Below are 19,971 nucleotides of genomic sequence, written 5' to 3'. Positions count from 1 at the left end.
TGTGAAGGAGGCAGGCCTTAAACAACGTGAAGCCTGCTGTGAAAATTTTGCCTTGAGCTGATGACTAGTAAACATGGTGGATAATTTGGCAACAAACGGTTTATCTACGAATACATCTATATGGCATGGCATAGCAGCGTGACGTCTGTGTGGTCCATGCAAGGATCATAAAACACATAAATGTGAATGTAGCCTAAATTTGCAAATACAGGTGCTAAACATTGTGCTACAGTTCAGTTAGGGTGGCCCTTCTGATAGTCCAGCATCTTGGTGGTTTTGACAGTACCAGATCTTTAGGATGTCTTTGTGCTTAAGCCATGTGTCATCACGACTTACCGTTTTTTCCATCAGCGTTGTCAATGTTAAAATAACGAGAAAGGGAAAGTGTATAAAAAGAGCGAAGTGCTGCTCTGCGCTGCTCCAAAGTAAACTTCAGATCTGGTGAGACAGGAGCAAAGAAAATTACCGTAGTTCAGTGTGAAAGATATGCATCGCCCTACAAATAAGAAATAACCCAAACTTTTAAGGTGAAAAAATAGAGCTCATTGGGGGTGCTGTGCAGTATAATAAATGCTGTACTCCAAAGCAAGGAAAATAGAGTTCCTCTATAGCCATTTCTAACCCATGGAGCTAACATAATTGTCAGTCTCCCTGCAGCCTTAAGAAAAAATTGATAACACGTTGTAATATCAAAACTCAATTCTGCTGCCCTGAAAAACATCTGAACTCTGGTGCACTGAAAAACTCAGCTCTGCTACATCTAAACCCTGCTGCACTTCAAATTTCAGCTCTGCTACATCTAAATCCGCTGTACTCAAATAACCTGCTCTACTACATCTGAACCCTGCTGCACTGCAAAACTTAGCTATGCTACATCTAAACCATACTTAAGGCTATGTGCACACGCTGCGGATTTTGCTGCGGATCCGCTGCGGATTTGGCCTCTGCGGATCCGCAGCAGTTCTGCAGACAGTGTACGGTACAATAAAAGTCTATGTGATTTACATTCTGCTGTGCACATGCTGCGGTTTTTCAACTGCAGAAAACAGGTCAATTCTTTCTGCGGATTCCGCTGCGGTTTGCCACCTATTCCATTGTCCAGGTGGCAAACCGCAGGGGAAAACGGCAGGCCAATCCTGCGGTTTTACCTGCGGATCCGCAGATACAAATCCGCGGGTGAATCCGCAGCATGTGCACATAGCCTTACTGAAATACTCTGCTCTACTACATCTGAACTTTGCTGCACTGCAAAACTCAGCTATGCTACATCTAAACCATACTTTACTGAAATACTCTGTTCTACTACAGCTGAACTTTGCTGCACTGCAAAACTCAGCTATGCTACGTCTAAACCCTGCAGTACTGAAATTCTCTGCTCTACTACAGCTGAACCCTGCTGCACTGAAAAACCCAGCTCTGCTACATCTGAACCCTGCTGCACTGAAACATGGATTTTTTGTGAGTACTCACCGTAAAATCCTTTTCTCCGAGACGCTCATTGGGGGACACAGAGACTGTGGGGGACACAGAGACTGTGGGTGTGTGCTACTGCCGTCTGGAGGCTGACACTAGGCATACAAAAAACAAGTTAGCTCCTCCTCCACCGCATACACCCTCGCCCCTATAGCGGGCGGAAACCAGTTTAGTGCAAAAGCAGTAGGAGGACATACAAAAATTAGCCTTAATGCAATAAATCATATGTCTGAAAAAAGGATCACCCTGTCTTAAACAAGAAAATATGTTAAATAATAAGTATGAGCCAACCGGCTATCAGGGTGGGTGCTGTGTCCCCCAATGAGCGTCTCGGAGAAAAGGATTTTACGGTGAGTACTCACAAAAATTCATGTTTCTCCATCGTCTCACTGGGGGACACAGAGACTGTGGGACGTCCTAAAGCAGTCCCTGGGTGGGATAACACTCACTGATCCAAGCCGCATGCTTTCCTGTTTAAAGGTGTGCCACTGCTGCTTGGAGAATTTTTCTGCCCAGGCTCGCATCTGACGAAGCCTGAGTATGCACACTGTAATGTTTACAAAAAGTGTGCAGGCTGGCCCAGGTTGCTGCCTTGCATACCTGTTCTGCCGAAGCCTGGTGCCGAAGCGCCCACGAGGCGCCCACTGCCCGAGTAGAATGCGCCCTTACTCCAGCTGGAACTGGCGTGCCTCTAATACGGTAAGCCTCCTGAATGGTTAGGCGAATCCATCTGGCTATGGTTGACCGTGAGGCTGCGAGGCCCTTCCTGCGCCCTTCGGGGATCACAAACAACGAATCCGTCTGGCGGAAAGGTGCTGTCCTCGACACGTATCTACTGAGAGCTCTTACCAGATCCAATGTGTGGAGCGCCTTTTCCACCCTGTGAACTGGCGCTGGACAGAAAGAAGGCAGCACAATGTCCTCATTAATATGGAACGAGGACACCACCTTTGGTAAAAAAGGTGGCGGAGGCCTAAGGACTACCTTGTCCTTAAAAAAGGTCAGGAAAGGGGCTCTACAAGATAACGCTCCCAACTCCGATACTCGCCTAATGGATGTTATGGCTACCAGGAACACAACCTTTCTGGATAGATATGCCAATGAAACATCCTGTAGTGGCTCAAACGGAGCCTCCTGTAGTACCGACAGGACCAGATTAAGATCCCAGACCTCCAATGGTGCTCTGAAGGGAGGTATTAAATGAACGACCCCCTGCAGGAACGTTCTGACCTGCAAATTGGTAGCGATCTTTCGCTGAAACAGGACCGACAGGGCCGATATCTGTCTTCTAAGGGAACTAGGCGCCAAACCTGCGTCTAGGCCAGACTGAAGGAAAGCCAGTATGTTGGGCACCGAGAAGGACAATGGCAGAACCCCGTGTTCCCGACACCACTAGAAGAAAACCTTCCAAGTGTTATAATAGATCCTTGCCGAGGCTGGCTTTCGGGCCCTTACCATTGTCGCGACTACCTCGCGCCCAAACCCCGCCTGGGTCAGCACCCAAGATTCAATGACCACGCTGTCAAACGCAGGGCCCCTAAGTTCGGGTGGCAGATCGGTCCCTGGGACAGTAAATCTGGTCGTTCCGGTAGCCGCCATGGTACGTCTGCGATGAGCTGTACCAGATCCGCGTACCATGCCCGTCGGGGCCAATCCGGGGCCAGCAGAATTGCCGGAACCCCCTCTGTCTTGATCTTCCTGATAACCCTGGGGAGAAGTGGCAGCGGCGGGAACAAGTATGGGAGCCGAAATTGGTTCCAGGGTATCACCAATGCGTCCGCTGCGATTGCTTGCGGATCCTGAGACCGGGCGACAAACACGCCCACTTTGGCGTTCTTCCTGGAGGCCATCAAGTCCACGTCTGGTGTTCCCCAGCGCTGGCAAATCTGCTGGAACACCTCGGGATGTAGTGACCACTCCCCGGCCGTGATGTCCTGGCGGCTTAGGAAATCCGCTGCCCAATTCTCGACGCCTGGAATGTGAACCGCTGAGATCATCGAGTGGGTCCTCTCGGCCCAGCGGAGCACATGTTCCACCTCGCGCATGGTTGCCCTGCTGCGTGTGCCCCCCTGGTGATTCACGTACGCCATGCCGTGGCGTTGTCCAACTGAATCCGAATTGGGTATCCTGCTAGCACGTGTTGGAAATGCTGCAAGGCCAACCGTATTGCTCGAATCTCCAACAGATTGATAGGGAGACAAGCTTCCTGAGGCGACCACTGCCCCTGTGCCGTGTGGTGGCGGAAGATTGCTCCCCAACCGGAGAGACTCGCATCGGTCGTGATCACTAACCAATGATCCGGAGGAAAGGGCTTTCCCTGCAGAAGCGACCGATCGCGTGTCCACCATCGAAGGGTCTGTCGGACCTGAGAGGACAACCTGCACGGGTGATCGAGTGAGAACGGGCTCCTGTCCCAAGCCGCTAACAGGGCATGCTGCAGGGGGCGGAGATGAAACTGAGCAAACGGGATTGCTTCCATCGCTGCCACCATCCTGCCCAGGACCCCCATCCCGAATCGGATAGTATGGAGGCCAGGCTGTTGAAGTCTTCGAGCTCCCTGTCGGAGTGCCAGAGCCTTGTCCTGAGGGAGAATTACCAATCCCTGGGAGGTATCGAATATCATCCCTAGGAAAACAATCCTCTGGGCCGGCTTGAGGAATGATTTCTTCCTGTTGATCATCCATCCTAGACGAGACAAGGTATCCAGTGTGATGGTGACACTCTCCTCGCACGCTGGACGGGACGGGCCCTTTACCAGAAGGTCGTCCAGGTATGGCAACACCACAATGCCCCGGGAGTGAAGAGTGGCCATGGCGACCGCCATCACCTTCGTGAATATTCTGGGGGCCGTGGCCAAACCGAAAGGCAGCGCCACAAACTGGAAGTGCCGTCCCTCGACCGCAAACCGTAGGAATCTATGATGCGGGGGAAAAATAGGGATGTGTAAATATGCATCCTGAACATCGATTGAGGCCAGGTATTCTCCCTTCTCCATGGAGGATATAACCGACCGGAGGGACTCCATGCGAAAATGCCTGACCCTGATGAACCTGTTTAGTAGCTTTAGGTCCAGAACCGGCCTTACCGCTCCATCCTTTTTGGGCACTGCGAACAGGTTGGAATAAAACCCTTGGGTTCTTTCGCTCCTTGGCACCGGAACGATGACCCCTTTGTGCTGCAGCACTTCGATGGCCCCCCGTAATGCCTCTGCCCGAGACCTTGACTTGGGAAGCCGGGAGGGAAAAAATCGTGTTGGCGGACTTTTTATAAACTCTATCTTGTACCCGGAAAATATCAGCTCCGTCACCCATGCGTCGCGTGCCACCGCAGCCCATATGTGACAGAACCGTTGCAGACGACCGCCAATCCTGCTGTCCTCGGGTACCGCACTTCTCGAGTCATTTTGTAGAGGGCCTCTGGGACCTGGCCCCCCTTGATCTGGGCGGACGCCCTCGCATCCTACCCAGCGGGTTGGTCCTGTAGGTGACCTGACGCTCTTTGTCATGGTTATAGCGCGCAGGAGCGGGGGTACTGGCCGTTGCCGTCCACGCGGGTGCGCGAAATGCCCGAAAACGCGCCTGAGGCTGACGAAATGGCGTCCCTGTCTTCTGTTGTGGGAGAAAACTACTTTTACCCCCTGTTGCGTCCGAAATGAGTCTATCCAATTCTTCCCCAAATAGTCGGTTACCCTGAAAGGGCAGGGAAGTCAAGGATTTTTTAGACACCGAATCAGCCCGCCACAGCCTTAACCACAAGGCTCTCCTAATGGCGATTGCGTTTGCTGCTGCAAGTGCTGCGCTATTAGCTGCATCCAAGGATGCATTAATTAGATAGTCACCCGCCATTGCGATCTGACTTGTTATCTCAGCCACCTCTGCTGGCAACTCCCTATCCTGCAGGATCTCATTTAAAGAGTCCGACCAGGACATCATGGCTTTGGCTACCCATGTTGCCGCAAAGGAAGGGAAGAGTGCTGATCCTGATGCTTCGTATACCGAGCGCGCTAATCCCTCTATGAGCCGATCCGTGGGGTCCTTGATGGCCGAACCACTAGGCACTGATAACAGGGATCTCGAGGCCAGGCGGGATACTGGGGGGTCCACCGCCGGAGACTCTGCCCATTTTTTACAGAGCTCTGGCGCAAATGGATATCTTGATCCTAGCGTCTTCTGTCCTGAAAAACGCTTGTCTGGCCGTTCCCGGTGGCGCTGCACTATATCCTCGAACTCAGGATGAGTGCTGAACACTCTCCGCGGCTTCCGGGCCTTTTTAAAAGACACCTTATGCCCTGCGGTTAGGGTGACCTCATCATCAATACCCAGAGTCTGGTTGACAGCCTCAATGAGACTGTCCACCGTCTCCCGGCACCCTGGGGTGTCCAGGTCCAAGGATTCTTCCACATCCTCTACTGAGCTCTGCTCGCTCCCTGAAAGGGGTGACGGCGAGCGTGATGCCACACTCGCAGATGCTGAAGCACCGGAGGGGCCTGGCGACACAGTATGGGTTCCCTTCCTATGTGCCTGCCTAGAGAGAGTGCGGCCCCTGCAGGCCGGCGGCTCATGTGAGGAGGCAGAACCCTCCCAACCAGGCGAGCCGTCATCTCTACCCCTATCCGGGGCCTGAAGGGTCTCAATTGCCTTTGTTAATGATACCATAGACCGAGAGAGGGATACCGCCCACTCTGGGGGTTCCGGACCCCTGGGCTCTGCTGCGGGGGAGGGCTCCTGGGCGCGTTCGGTGTCACAGGTTTCACATAATTTACTGGTCTGCGCTCGTGGGAATCTAACCCCACAGGAAACGCATGCGGCATAGAAGGATGCGTGCGCTTTACCTTTTCCAGACATACTGCTGGAAAAAGGCCAGAAAAATAAATAGATAAATAGATTCTCATATATATATATATATATATATATATATATATATATATATATATATATATATTTATTTATTTTTTTCCCCCTTTTTCAAGGAGGGCGAATGCGGAGGAGAGGGGAGCTCTATATGCCCTAGCGTGGCCTTCAGGCCGGGGTCACACTTACCCCTCCGTAGTCCTTTTCCCGGCTCCTGCCGTGGGAGGCCCCTCCAGCTGCGTTGGTGGCGGTCTCAGGGGACTGCCGCGCTTTGCGGTAAGCTGCGCTTCCTGCGGCCTACCCCGGACTGCCGTCGGGGATTCCATTTTATCCGGTGCCCGCCCTGCCAGGAGGGGGGCGGCGCCGGAAGTGACGCCGACGGACGCCGCACTGAGGGCGGGACTTCCGCCCGCGGATCAGGCCGGAGCCGCGGCCTAAATTACGATACCCCCCGCCCCGGATCCTGTAACGCCGATACCGGGGACGGGGGGCGCCGAAGCGACGCCACCTAAGACGCGGTAGAAGCACTTCCGCCCGCGGCCTAGGCCGAAGCCGCGGGCTAAATTAATGGCGCTACCCACCTGGGGTCCAAACGCCGGGCCCCAGCGACGTCCTCTCCTCCACCTCCTGTGCAGCCACTGCCCGCTCTGCCCCAGGTATTGGGGGGGGTTTGGGGGGGTGGTCCACCTGACTCTGCGCCCAGGGCCCTCCGCACCTGCTAGTCTCCTTCTTGGACGGTGCAGGCACCCTAACTCCGTCTGCCCTGTAGGGGCGAGGAGAGGGACCGTCCGCCGCCGTGCAGCACCGCCGTCAAGCGTTGGTGGAGCAGTGGGGGCGCACAGACTAGTCTTGTGCCCGTGTGCAAGCCCATGGTTTCCATACCTAGGGGTGGACAGGGCTAAGTCTGGCATAGTGTCCCACGTCGCGGGAGAGGAGACGTGGAGGGACTCTCGCACGTAGTCGCCCGTTGCTGGTTTGGGGAAATCGGATCCTTTCTATAGGATGCGTTGCCCCTTCTCGTCTTCAAAAAATAACAAACACGAAAAATAGATGTCTGGGGAAAAGTCCCAGAGGTGTCCCTCGGTGCGGGAAAGGATACGCGGAGCGATGCTCAACGCGTGCTCGCCCGTTGATGGTTTGGGGAGATCGGACCCTTTCTATAGGATCCGTCGCCCCTATCTCCTCTTCATAGTGAGAACCGAAAAAGAAACCTAGTCTGGAGAAACCAGACTGCGTGTGCCTCCAAAGACACTAAGCAAAAAACTGGTTTCCGCCCGCTATAGGGGCGAGGGTGTATGCGGTGGAGGAGGAGCTAACTTGTTTTTTGTATGCCTAGTGTCAGCCTCCAGACGGCAGTAGCACACACCCACAGTCTCTGTGTCCCCCACAGTCTCTGTGTCCCCCAATGAGACGAAGGAGAAAAACCCAGCTCTGCTACATCTGAATCCTGCTGCACTGAAACATGGATTTTTGTGAGGACTCACCGTAAAATCCTTTTCTCCGAGACGCTCATTGGGGGACACAGGTACTGTGGGTGTATGCTACTGCCACCTGGAGGCTGACACTAAGTGAACAAAAAAAAGGTTAGCTCCTCCTCCGCCGCATACACCCTCGCCCTGATTGCGGGCAGAAGTTTAGTGCAACAGCAGTAGGAGAACACAAAATAAATCAGTCTTAATGCAGAGAATAATATGTCTGAACAAAAGGACCACCCAAACATTAGCAAAAAATGCATATTAATTAAATAAACAAGAGCCAACTGGCTAATGGGGTGGTTGCTGTGTCCCCCAATGAGCGTCTCGGAGAAAAGGATTTTACGGTGAGTCCTCACAAAAATCCATGTTTCTCCTTCGTCTCATTGGGGGACACAGGTACTGTGGGACGTCCTAAAGCAGTCCCTGGGTGGAAGATGGACTCACCGATCCAAGCCACATGCACCTCCTGTTTAAAGGTGTGTCACCGCTGCTTGGAGAATCCTTCTACCCAGGCTCGCATCTGACGAAGCCTGAGTATGCACACTGTAATGTTTAGAAAACGTAAGCAGGCTGGACCAGGTTACTGCCTTGCATAACTGCTCCGCCGAAGCCTGGTGCTGAAGCGCCCAAGAGGCGCCCACTGCCCGAGTCGAGTGCGCCCTGATCCCTGCCGGAATCGGCGTGCCTCTAATGTGGTAGGCCTCCTGAATAGTTAAACGAATCCATCTGGCTATGGTCGCTTTTGAGGCTGCGAGTCCCTTCCTGCACCCTTCGGGGAGCACGAACAGCGTATCCGTCTGGCGAAAGGGTGCCGTCCGAGACACGTATCTCCTGAGTGCTCTCACCAGGTCTAGTGTGTGGAGAGCTCTTTCCACACGGTGTACTGGCGCTGGACAAAATGAAGGCAAGACAATATCATCATTAATGTGAAATGAGGACACGACCTTCGGCAGAAAGGGAGGAGCTGGCCTTAGAACCACTTTATCCTTGAAAAAAGTGAGAAACGGAGCTCGGCATGACAAGGCCGGCACCTCCGAGACCCGCCTAATGCAAGTTATGGCTACCAAAAATACCACCTTCCTGGAAAGGTATGACAAAGAAATATCTTGCAGCGGCTCAAAAGGAGCTTCCTGCAGGACACTCAAGACCAAGTTAAGGTCCCAGGTGTCCAGGGGAGCCCTATAGGGAGGTACCAAATGAACGTCTTCACCTGCAAATTAGTAGCAATCTTTCGCTGGAAAAGGACGGACAAGGCCGATATCTGTCTCTTAAGGGAGCTCGGGGCCAGCCCTGAGTCTAAACCCGACTGGAGAAAAGCCAAGATGTTGGGGATAGAAAAAGTTAGTGGAGAAAACCTGCGCTCTCGGCACCATGCAAAGAAGACCTTCCAGGTGTGATGGTAAATTCTCGCCGAGGTGGGCTTCTGGGCGCTAACCATTGTAGCAACCACCTCACGTGCAAACCCCGCCTGGGTCAGAATCCAAGACTCAACGGCCATGCCGTCAACCACAGGGCCCCTTATTTCAGGTGGAAGATCAGGCCCTAGGACAGTAGATCTGGGCGTTCTGGCAGTTGCCATGGGACGTCGGTGAGCAGCTGCACCAGATCTGCCTACCATGCCCGACGGGGCCTGTCTGGTGCCAGCAGATTTGCTGGAACCCCCTCTGTTTTGATTTTCTTGATGACCCTTGGGAGTTACGGCAGCGGAGGGAACAAGTATGGAAGGCGAAACTGGTTCCAAGGCAGCACCAACGCATCCACGGCGATTGCTCGCGGGTCCCGAGAACGAGCGACAAACCCGGGCACTTTGGCGTTCACCCTGAAGGCCATCAGATCCACATCCGGCGTCCCCCACCATTGGCAAATCTGCTAGAAGACCTCGGGGTGCAGAGACCGTTCTCCGCATGCGACACCCTGCCGGCTGAGGAAGTCCGCCGCCCAATTTTCTACGCCCGGAATGTGGACTGCCGAAATTACCGAGCGGTTCCTCTCGGCCCAGCGAAGCACGTGTTCCACCTTGCGCATGGTTGTCCTGCTGCGAGTGCCCCCCTGATGATTTATGTAAGCCACCACTGTGGCGTTGTCCAACTGAATCCGAACGGGACGGCCTGCCAGAAGGTGCTGGAAATGTTGCAGGGCCAAAGGAACCACCCGTATCTCCAACAAAGTTGATCGGTAGGCGTGCCTCCTGCTGCGACCATCGTCCCTGAGTCGTGTGGTGGCCAAAAACTGCTCCCCAGCCGAGGAGACTCGCGTCTCCCTGTTCCATGGCTGATATTACTGAACGGAGAGATTCCATTCGAAAATGTTTGATCCTGATGAACTTGTTCAGGAGTTTCAAATCCAGCACTGGCCTGACTGACCCGTCTTTTTTTGGGAACTGCGAACAGATTGGAATAAAAACCCTGAGTTTTCTCGTGCTCTGGTACGGGAACAATGACACCGTTGCGCTGGAGTGAATCGATGGCCCCTAGCAGCGCCCTTGCCCGGGGCTCTACTTTGGGGAGTCGAGATATAACAAAATGTTTTGGGGGATACCCGATAAACTCTATCTTGTACCCTGAGGACACCAATTCCGCTACCCATGAGTCGTGTGCTACCGTGCCCCAGGTGTGGCGAAACTGGAGCAGGCGGCCGCCTACTCTGCCATCCTCAGGTACAGAGTGCCCAGAGTCATTTGGCTGAGGCTCTTTGGGACCTGGTACCCCTCGGCCTGGACTGGTGAGCTCGTATCCTGCCCAGTGGGTTGGCTCTATATGTGACCTGCCGGTCTTTGTCCTGGTTGTAGCGAGCTGGCGTGGCGGCATTGGATGCTGCCGTCCACCCGGGGTTACGAAAAACCCAAAACCGTGCTTGAGGCTGGCGAAGCGGCGGTTTGGCTCTCTGCTGTGGGAGAAAACTGCTTTTCCCTCCTGTAGCATCTGCAATGAGCTTGTCTAATTTCTCGCCAAATAGACGGCCACCTTGAAACGTAAGGGAAGTGAGAGATTTCTTAGAAATCGGCCCGCCACATCCTTAACTAAAGGGCCCTCCTAATGGCGACTGCATTTGCAGTTGCCAGTGCCGCACAACTGGCCGCATCCAGAGAGGCGTTGATCAAGTAGTCACCGGCCATGGCAATCTGACTCGCAATTTCCGACACCTCCGTCAGTAGATCCCTATCCTGCAGGATCTTATTCAACGATTCTCACCATGACATCGTCTACCCATGTTGCTGCAAACGAGGGAGAAAACGCTGACCCTGATGCTTCATATACAGAGCGGGCCAAGTTCTCTATGAGCCGATCCGTGGGGTCTTTAATGGAAGAACCACTAGGCACCGACAACAAGGTTTTCGAAGCCAAGCGTGAGACTGACGGGTCCACCACTGGAGATTCCGCCCATTTCTTACAAAGCTCAGGTGCAAACGGATACCTTGCCTCCAATGTTTTCTGGCCCGAGAAACGCTTATCCGGTCGTTCCCTATGACGCTGCACTATGTCCTCGAACTCTGGGTGAATGCCAAATACCCTATGCGTTTGCTTCGCCTGCTTAAAGGCCACTTTATGGTCTGAGGCCATGGAGAAGTCATCCTCCTTTCCCAAAGTCTGATTGACAGCTTCGATGAGACTATCAACCGTTTCCCGACACCCTGGAGTATCTAGGTCCAGGGACTCGTTTGCGTCATCATCTGAACCCTGCTCGCTCTCAGAAAATGGTGACAGAGAACGAGACGCCGCACTCACGTATGCTGAAGCACTGGATGGGCCCGGGGATACTGTGTGGGTTCTTTTCTTATGCACCTGCCTAGTGTGAGCGCGGCCCCTGCAAGCCAGAGGTTCTTGTGAGGTGGTCGACCCCTTCCAGACAGGCGAGCCGGCGCCTCAGCCCCTATCTGGGGCTTGAAGGGTCTCGATCGCCTTTGTCAGAGATGCCATAGACCGCGATAGTGATAAGGCCCATTCCGGGGGATCTGAATCCCTGAGCTCTGTCACGGGGGGGGGGGCTCCTGGGCGCGCTCGGAGTCGCAGGTGTCACATAACTTTTTGGTTTGTGCTCGTGGAAACATACTCCCACAGGAGATGCATGCGGCATAAAGAAACGTGTGCGTCTTCCCTTTTACGGCCATATTACTGCTAGGCTGGACACCCACGAATACCTCCTATACGCTGGGATCTGAGGGGGAAGGAGGAGGAGGAGTAGCACCCCTAACCCCACGTAATATGGCCTCCAGGGTCGGGTTCACACTCACCCCAAACCTGTGTCCCCCGTGCTCCGCTCCTGTCTGCACCGCTGTTTGGGGAATCCTTCCTGCGTCTTTCCTCTGAGCAGGCCGCCACGTCCTCCCTCGGTCGCGGCCTACCCAGGAATGAAGCCGGGAGCTCAATTTGCTCGGCCTCCGCTTTGGTCACGGGGGGTTGGTGCCGGAAATGACGTCACGCCGGAAGGGCGGGACTTCCTGCCCGCGGCCTGGCTCTCGGCCGGAGCCGCAGGCTAAATTTTTACATGCCCGCCGCGGAAAGGGGCGCGCAGGAAGGACATCACGGGTGCCCCACTTCCTATGGGCGCCTGAATCGCCGCCAGAATCCGGCGTCCACGCCAGTGTGGAAGCGGGGGAAAAAAAGCGACAGAGGCTGCATCCTCCTCTCCTAGAGCCTCCGAATGGCCTTCATGAAGAATTCAGGTAGAGGGAATGGGGTGACTTATGGACGGTGCAGGCACCCTAGCTCCGTCTAACCCCTTCAGGGGGTGAGGAGAGGGACCGTCCGCCGCCTTGCCGCACCTCCGTCCTAGCGTTGGTGGAGCAGTGGGGGCCGCACAGGCTACTCTTGTGCCTCTGTACAGCCCCATGGTTTCAATACCTAGGGGTGGCCAGGGCTAAGTCCGGCATTATGTCCCACGTCGCGGAAGAGGATACGTGGAGGGATACTCGCACGTGCTCGCCCGTTGATGGTTTGGGGAAATCGGACCCTTTCAATAGGATCCATTGTCCCTGTCTTGTCTTCATAAAATAACAAACACAAAAATGGAAGTCTGGGAAAAAAGGCCCAGATACCTCCCACGGTGCGGGAAAGAATACGCGGAGGGCGATACTCAACGCGTGCTCGCCCGTTGATGGTTTGGGGAGATCGGACCCTTTCAATAGGGACCTTCGCCCCGGTCTTATCTTCATAGTAGGAAAAAAATGTCTGGAGACATTCAGTCGTGTGTGCCTCCAAAGGACACTAAGCAAAAAACTGGTTTCCGCCCGCAATCAGGGTGAGGTTGTATGCGGCGGAGAAGGAGCTAACCTTTTTTTTGTTCACTTAGTGTCAGCCTCCAGGTGGCAGTAGCATACACCCATAGTACCTGTGTCCCCCAATGAGACGAAGGAGAAAAACCCAGCTCTGCTTCATCTGAACCCTGCTGCACTGAAAAACTCAGCTCTGCTACATCTGAAAGCTGCACAATGTACAAATGCAAAAGACAAAAACACAAAGTAACAGGATAATGGGTAAAGTACAAAGGGGTCAAAATGGATATGATATATCACCTATATTATTAACTATTTATTATTAATTAAAACCAGACACTGGTGTAACAGGTGGAATATACATAGGTGGGACGCTCATTTATTTTCTATGATGAGTCATTGTATTACACAAAAAGTGCACGAAAATCAACAAAAATGCTAAAAAATAAGTTGAACACAAGGTCATATCCTGATGACACTCCCTTTAAGTCTGATGTGAGAGATGAAGCTGACAGTCAAAGCCTTTATTTCACCATGCAGTAATTAATTCTTACATGATGTATCTTGCCTCACTCGTCGTAGTTTAGCGGTTGTAAATGTCGGTAATCTCACCCGCCTTATCTAGTTACATGCTCCTTAACATGAATACCGTAATACAGACAATGGGAAATGGAATTAATCATGTATTGATATCAAGACAATACAATTTTGATACACACACACACGTATGTACCTTACGAGACTTTCCTCCAGGACACATGGCCCCTTTTGTGTTCCTGCCCCATACACTGTTTACATCTGGCTGCTTCCAGAGCTGTTAATAGCCATCAGTGGTGATGCGGAATGTCGGTCCCCCATAGATCTAATATTAAAAGGGTTGCTCCCATCTTCATAGATGGCTACTGTTGGATAGTGCTTGTAAATATAAGCAATTTTTCAATTTGCTGCTTCTTAAAATTATTAGTCGTTCTTGAGCTTTGAACAATTTGATTTTGCTTACAACTCGTTGCCTTGGAGACTGACCACCAAAACAATGTTACATTATCATTATTATGGCGCCATTAATCCATGGCGCTTTACTTGTTATATGTGTTCATCTGTTTTTTGTTGTTTTTTTTTAAAATGTTCAATATGGACAGCGGGATTTTAAGTTTATAGATGCTTACACCCAATTCATCAAGTATAATTTTTTTTTTTTTTTTTTTTAAAAGTTGCTAAATTAGGTGGAAATTAACTTTAATCCCACTCCTTCCCCTCCAAACTACCTCAGAGCAATTTCGCATACGTCTAAAATTTTGGGTCAAGTTTTGCAAAATTTTAAAAGGAACATGTGAATATTTGTTCTTGGGGAAAAAAAAAAAAAAGTACAAAAAGGTAAAATTTAAAAAAAAAAAAAGGAATATTCTCTCTTTTTTTAGGGATTATGACTTGAAATATTGTGGACCTGCTACAGTAAAATGGGCTCACCTGCTCTTTGCATGTCGTCCATGGGATGAACCTTCACTGTATATAGGCTTTTATTCAGATCCCGGTTCACTAGCAGGAGTCTAGAGAAACATGGACCTCAGATTAGAATACAGTGGAGAAATCAAGAAAATCCAAATATACCCCCAATAGCAGTTCTCAGTGATGGCATCAGTCGGCCCCAGGCCCTTATTAATGCCTACGTCCAATTTTTATTTTACCTCCCATATGCTTAAAAAAAAAAAAATAAATAAAATCAAGCAGTTTTGTTTAAGCAATTTTCGCTTTGTGCTTACAACTCCTATGCTGACTTATGTGTGATCATTTTTTTTATTTTAGATGCTTTGGGTCAATCAATCAATGAATATATTGACACCTGGGGGGTGTCACTAATCACTATGGCATTGTCCAATCAGAGCTGACTTGGCAGGACACACCTCTTTGACATGCAGAATGGTGACGCCCAGTCATTATTTATACATTTCTATGAGGAATAAAAGAGGAACAGAGTGATGTACTTTTGGAAATCACAGGGTAAAAAAAAATAAGTAAGCGAACTGAGAATCTGACAGTGAGCTCTCTAGGATTTCTTTCTTTCAATATATCGTACAGTATTTCTACAATGAACAGATGTGATACAATGCCCTACAACCGGAGTATATAAATCATGTTATACTGGCTCTTATTGATCATATACTAACAATAGAGACAGTTAAAAAAAACATGTCCTAGTCTAGAAGTATGTTCCCTGTATAATATTTGTTGGCGACTGATAAGTTTAGGGTGTGTGCACATGTTGCAGATTCTACCGCGGATCCGCAGCGGATTTGGCCCTGCGGGTCCGCAGCGGAAACTCCTGCGTTGTACAGTAACATTAAAGTCAATGGAATATGAAAAACGCTGTGCACATGCTGAGGAAAAATCCGTGCAAATTAGCTGTGGGTTTATTTCCGCAGCATGTCAATTCTTTGTGCGGATCTGCAGCGTTTCTGCACCCATTGACTTGCATTGATCAGCAGCAAAACCGCAGGTCTCAAAAAGATCTGCGGCTTTGCTGCGGGTGAAACGCTGCAGATCGGGAGTGGGGGAGAGTGTGGGCGGTGACTGTGTGCTTGTATGGTGTGTGGGCGGTGACTGGGCGTGTATGTGTGGGTCTGCGGGGCTCATCGGGCTGTCCGGGGGCTACCGGGGCTGTGCGGGTCTCATCGGGCAGTGCGGGGGTGGGTGCAGGGGTCTGCGGGGCTCATCGGGCTGTCCAGGGGTGTGCGGGTCTCATCGGGCTCTCCGGGGGTGTAAGCAGGGGTCTGCGGGTCTCATCGGGCTGTCGGGGGGTCTGTGCGGAGGTGATCGGGTCTCTGCAGGGGGCTCTGCGGTGTGTGTGTGTGTGTGTGTGTGTGTGTGTGTGTGCAGGCATCGTCTGATGGGACTACAAGTCCCAGCGGGCGATGCCTGCTACACTGTCAGTGAGTGACACATTAGCCAATGATGGGACAGTAGTAGTCCCATCATCCGGCTAATGTGTTGCACACAAAAAAAACAAAAAAAACACATACATTACATACAGAACATACATATAACATACAACACATAACATAGAGTACATACTCACCATATACACCTAATTCCCCGAAGCCATCAATCTCCTGTAATAAACATAAAATAATAAACCAACCTATACTCATCTCTCCGCCATAGTCCAAATAATAACGAGGGTCCCATAACGATCTCCCGTGGAGAACAGCCGCATCAGCTGATGCGACCGCTCTCCATGGGCTCCAGCACTGAAATGACAGGCAGAGGTATCCCTCCGCCGGGAAAAAGGTCCCGTAAACCTAGCCCTAGCCCTAATTCTCATACACCAGCATTGGTGTAAAGTGAGACTCTGAACTCAGGTAACCTCAGTGATGGACTGCAGGAGGCATTATCTCCTGTCAGTTCATCACTGGGAGGCCCTATAGAGCGGTCAAATCACCTGATGTCACTGTTCTATAGGGGAGATCGTCGTGGGACCCTCGTTATTAATTGGACTGCGTCGGACAGGGAGTATACTATTGGTTTATTATTTTTCGCTTTTTTCTAGGAGACGAGTGCGTCGCTTGGATCTGAGCGTGCAATAAAAATATGAAAACCGTGTTGTGTTTTATTTCTTTAAAAGACTTTATTCTTGTGTGTGTGTGTGTGTGCGTGTGTGCGTGTGTGTTTTTTAACCCTTTACCTCTCAAAACAAACCTATTTCAACACCCTCATCATCTCTCTGTCCAATAACCCTAAACGTCTCTTTGACACTATTCATTCTCTACTCAACCCAAAAGTACAGGCCCCAACCACGGAGCTTCGAGCTGACGATCTGGCCAATTACTTCAAAGAAAATTTGACCAGATCCGACAGGAAATTATCTCCCAATCACCTCATACCATGCACTGTCCTCCATCCCCCACTGCATATAGCTCACTCTCTGATTTTGAACCAGTCACAGAAGAAGAAGTAAGCAGTCTCCTAACATCTTCTCGCCCAACCACTTGCACCAGTGACCCATTTCCGTCACATCTACTCCAGCCCCTTTCGCCTGCTGTCACCCCTCACCTAACTAAAATATTTAACCTCTCTCTCTTCTGGTATCTTTCCCTCCTCATTTAAGCATGCCGTCATACATCCACTCCTTAAAAAACCATCCCTCGACCAAAACTGTGCCGCTAAATATAGACCTGTCTCTAATCTTCCCTTCATCTCTAAACTCCTGGAACGCCTGGTCCACTCCCGTCTTATCCGCTATCTCTTTGATAACTCTCTTCTCGACCCTCTCCAATCCGGTTTCCGCTCTTTACATTCTACTGAAACTGCCCTCACTAAAGTCTCTAATGATCTACTAACAGCTAAATCAAATGGTCATTACTCCATGCTAATTCTCTTGGATCTCTCTGCAGCATTCGACACTGTGGATCTTCAGCTCCTCCTCACTATGCTCCGTTCCATTGGCCTCAAGGACATCGTTCTCTCCTGGTTCTCCTCCTATCTCTCTGACCGCTCCTTTACTGTATCTTTTGCCGGTTCCTCCTCCTCTCATCTTCCCCTTACTATTGGGGTTCCTCAACGATCAGTCCTAGGCCCCCTCCTCTTCTCTTTGTACACTGCCCCTATTGGTCAAACAATCAGTAGATTTGGTTTCCAGTACCATCTCTATGCTGATGACACCCAATTATATGCTTCTTCTCCTGACATCACGCCAGCCTTTCTAGAAAACACCAGCGATTGTCTAAACGCTGTGTCTAACATCATGTCCTCACTATATCTGAAACTGAACCTGTCAAAGACTGAACTCCTTGTGTTTCCTCCAGCTACTAATGTACCTATACCCAACATTGCCATTTCCGTGTGTGGTTCCACTTTTACTCCCTAGCAACATGCCCACTGTCTTGGGGTCATGCTTGACTCCGAGCTTTCCTTTGTCCCCCACATACGATCACTGGCTCCCTCTTGTTATCTGCACCTCAAAAACATTTCTAGAATTCGACCTTTTCTTACTTTTGACTCCGCAAAAACTCTTACTGTTTCTCTTATTCATTCTCGTCTCAACTATTGTAACTCTCTTCTAATTGGTCTCCCTCTTACCAAACTCTCCCCCCTCCAATCTGTCTTGAATGCTGCTGCCAGGATCATATTCCTCGCCAATCGTTACACTGATGCCTCTACCTTGTGACAGTCATTACACTGGCTACCCATCCACTCCAGAATCCAGTACAACCTTATTACCCTCACCCACAAAGCTCTTCATGGCTCAGCACCACCCTACATCTCCTCCCTTGTTTCAGTATACCATCCTACCCGAGCCCTCCGTTCTGCTGATGACCTGAGGTTAGCATCCTCAATAATCAGAACCTCCCACTCCCGTCTCCAAGACTATACACGTGCTGCGCCAATTCTTTGGAATGCACTTCCCAGGTCAATACGATTAGTCCCCAATCCTCACAATTTTAAGCGTGCCCTGAAAACTCATTTATTCAGACTGGCCTACCGCCTCAACACATTAACCTAATCTATCCCTATATGGCACAGCCAAAAGTTTTTACCATAACCAGGTTCCCCACATCATGTTCCCACATGCTTTATGCATCCATTAGTTCTTTGCGTCTGTACTGTTACACACTTAACATTATGGCTGATCCATACAATCAGGGCAACTGTTACCACACACCTTTCGTGTCTCCCTTTTTTTCCTCATAGATTGTAAACTTGTGAGCAGGCCCCTCATTCCTCTTGGTATCTGTTATGATCTATGTGATTATTGTTATGCTGTAATGTCTATTGTCCGTACAAGTCCCCTCTGAAATGTAAAGTGCTGCGGAATATGTCGGCGCTATAGAAATAAAATGTATTATTATTATTATCATAAGATTAAAATTGGATCGGTGTCTTATTGACATCTCTCCATTATTAACCGGGCTTAATGTCACCTTCCAATAGCAAGGTGACAGTAACCCCCTATTATTCCATATCCCACCGCTACACGGGAGTGGGAACAGAGGGGCTAAGTTCCAGAATTGGCATATCTTATAGATGCGCCATTTCTCGGGCAGCTGCGGGCTGGTATTTGTAGCCAGGGGGGCGCCAATATCCATGACCCCTTCCTAGGCTATGAATATCAGCCCGCAGCTGTATACGTAGCATTTCTGGCTATAAAATATAGGGGGACCCACGTCATTTTTTTGGGGGGTCCCCCTATTTTAATAGCCAGTAAAGGCTATGCAGACAGCTACGGGCTGATATTCATAGCCTGGGAAGGGGCCATGGGTATTACCCCCTTCCCAGGATACAAATATTGGCCCCCAGCCGTCGGCTTCCCCCCCCCCTCTGGCGCAGAAAATTGCGCGGGAGCCCTTGCCATTTTTTTTAATTTACATATCCATCCATCCATCCGTGTGTGTAATGGATTGTGAGTTGGACCAATGTAAATAAGGAGGTTGGACAGAAATGACATCACAAATCTTTTTTTTTGTTAAATAATATATCTTTATTTAGCTTACAAAAACGCATACAAATCTGCAGGCAAAACCGCACTGAAAAACCGCATCAAATCCGCGGCATAAACACATCAAAACCGCGGTAAAAACGCACATGCGTTTTCTGCCAAGAGCTGCGGTTTTTGTGCGGAAAAATCTGCGGGAGAATCCGCAGCCTTATAATATAGTGCAATATTACAGAAATGCAGTGTATTTTCTTTCTTTCATTCATTTTCAGACCCTAGAATATGCAGTTTTTAAATGCTTCTAACATCAGATTTTTCTCTTGAGGATGTGTCGCTGACAGTAATACGTGCTGGATGTGAGGTTTGTGTCTCCAAGGTGCTTTTACTATCGATCGTGCATTGGAATAGCTTCACTCCTGGAGTGATTGCTTTCCTACTGGACATTAAAAGTTTGTGCCAGCTTAAGTGAGCTACCCTCTCTAATTACTTGAATGTTCCCCCCCCTCTCCTTTATGATTTGCCTTGAACAACTAT

The 19,971-nt window shown here is 50.4% G+C and overlaps 1 protein-coding gene across 1 annotated transcript in view; it reads right to left on the bottom strand.

Annotated features, from left to right (window-relative positions):
- The window catches only part of FUZ (fuzzy planar cell polarity protein), a 142,833-nt gene that overhangs the window by 28,964 nt on the left and 93,898 nt on the right, over window positions 1–19,971 (bottom strand). The window contains exons 9-10 of the mRNA XM_073570885.1: window positions 14,478–14,557; window positions 337–438 (exon numbers count right to left, since the gene is read on the bottom strand). Of these exons, the coding sequence (XP_073426986.1) occupies window positions 337–438; window positions 14,478–14,557 (182 nt within the window). The remainder of the gene's footprint in view (window positions 1–336; window positions 439–14,477; window positions 14,558–19,971) is intronic.

The sequence above is a fragment of the Dendrobates tinctorius genome, unplaced genomic scaffold (genome assembly GCF_039654945.1).
Source record: "Dendrobates tinctorius isolate UK_male_01 unplaced genomic scaffold, ASM3965494v1 ptg000028l, whole genome shotgun sequence".
In the NCBI taxonomy this organism is placed as follows: domain Eukaryota; kingdom Metazoa; phylum Chordata; class Amphibia; order Anura; family Dendrobatidae; genus Dendrobates; species Dendrobates tinctorius.
This window is presented reverse-complemented; position numbering and strand designations above follow the sequence as displayed.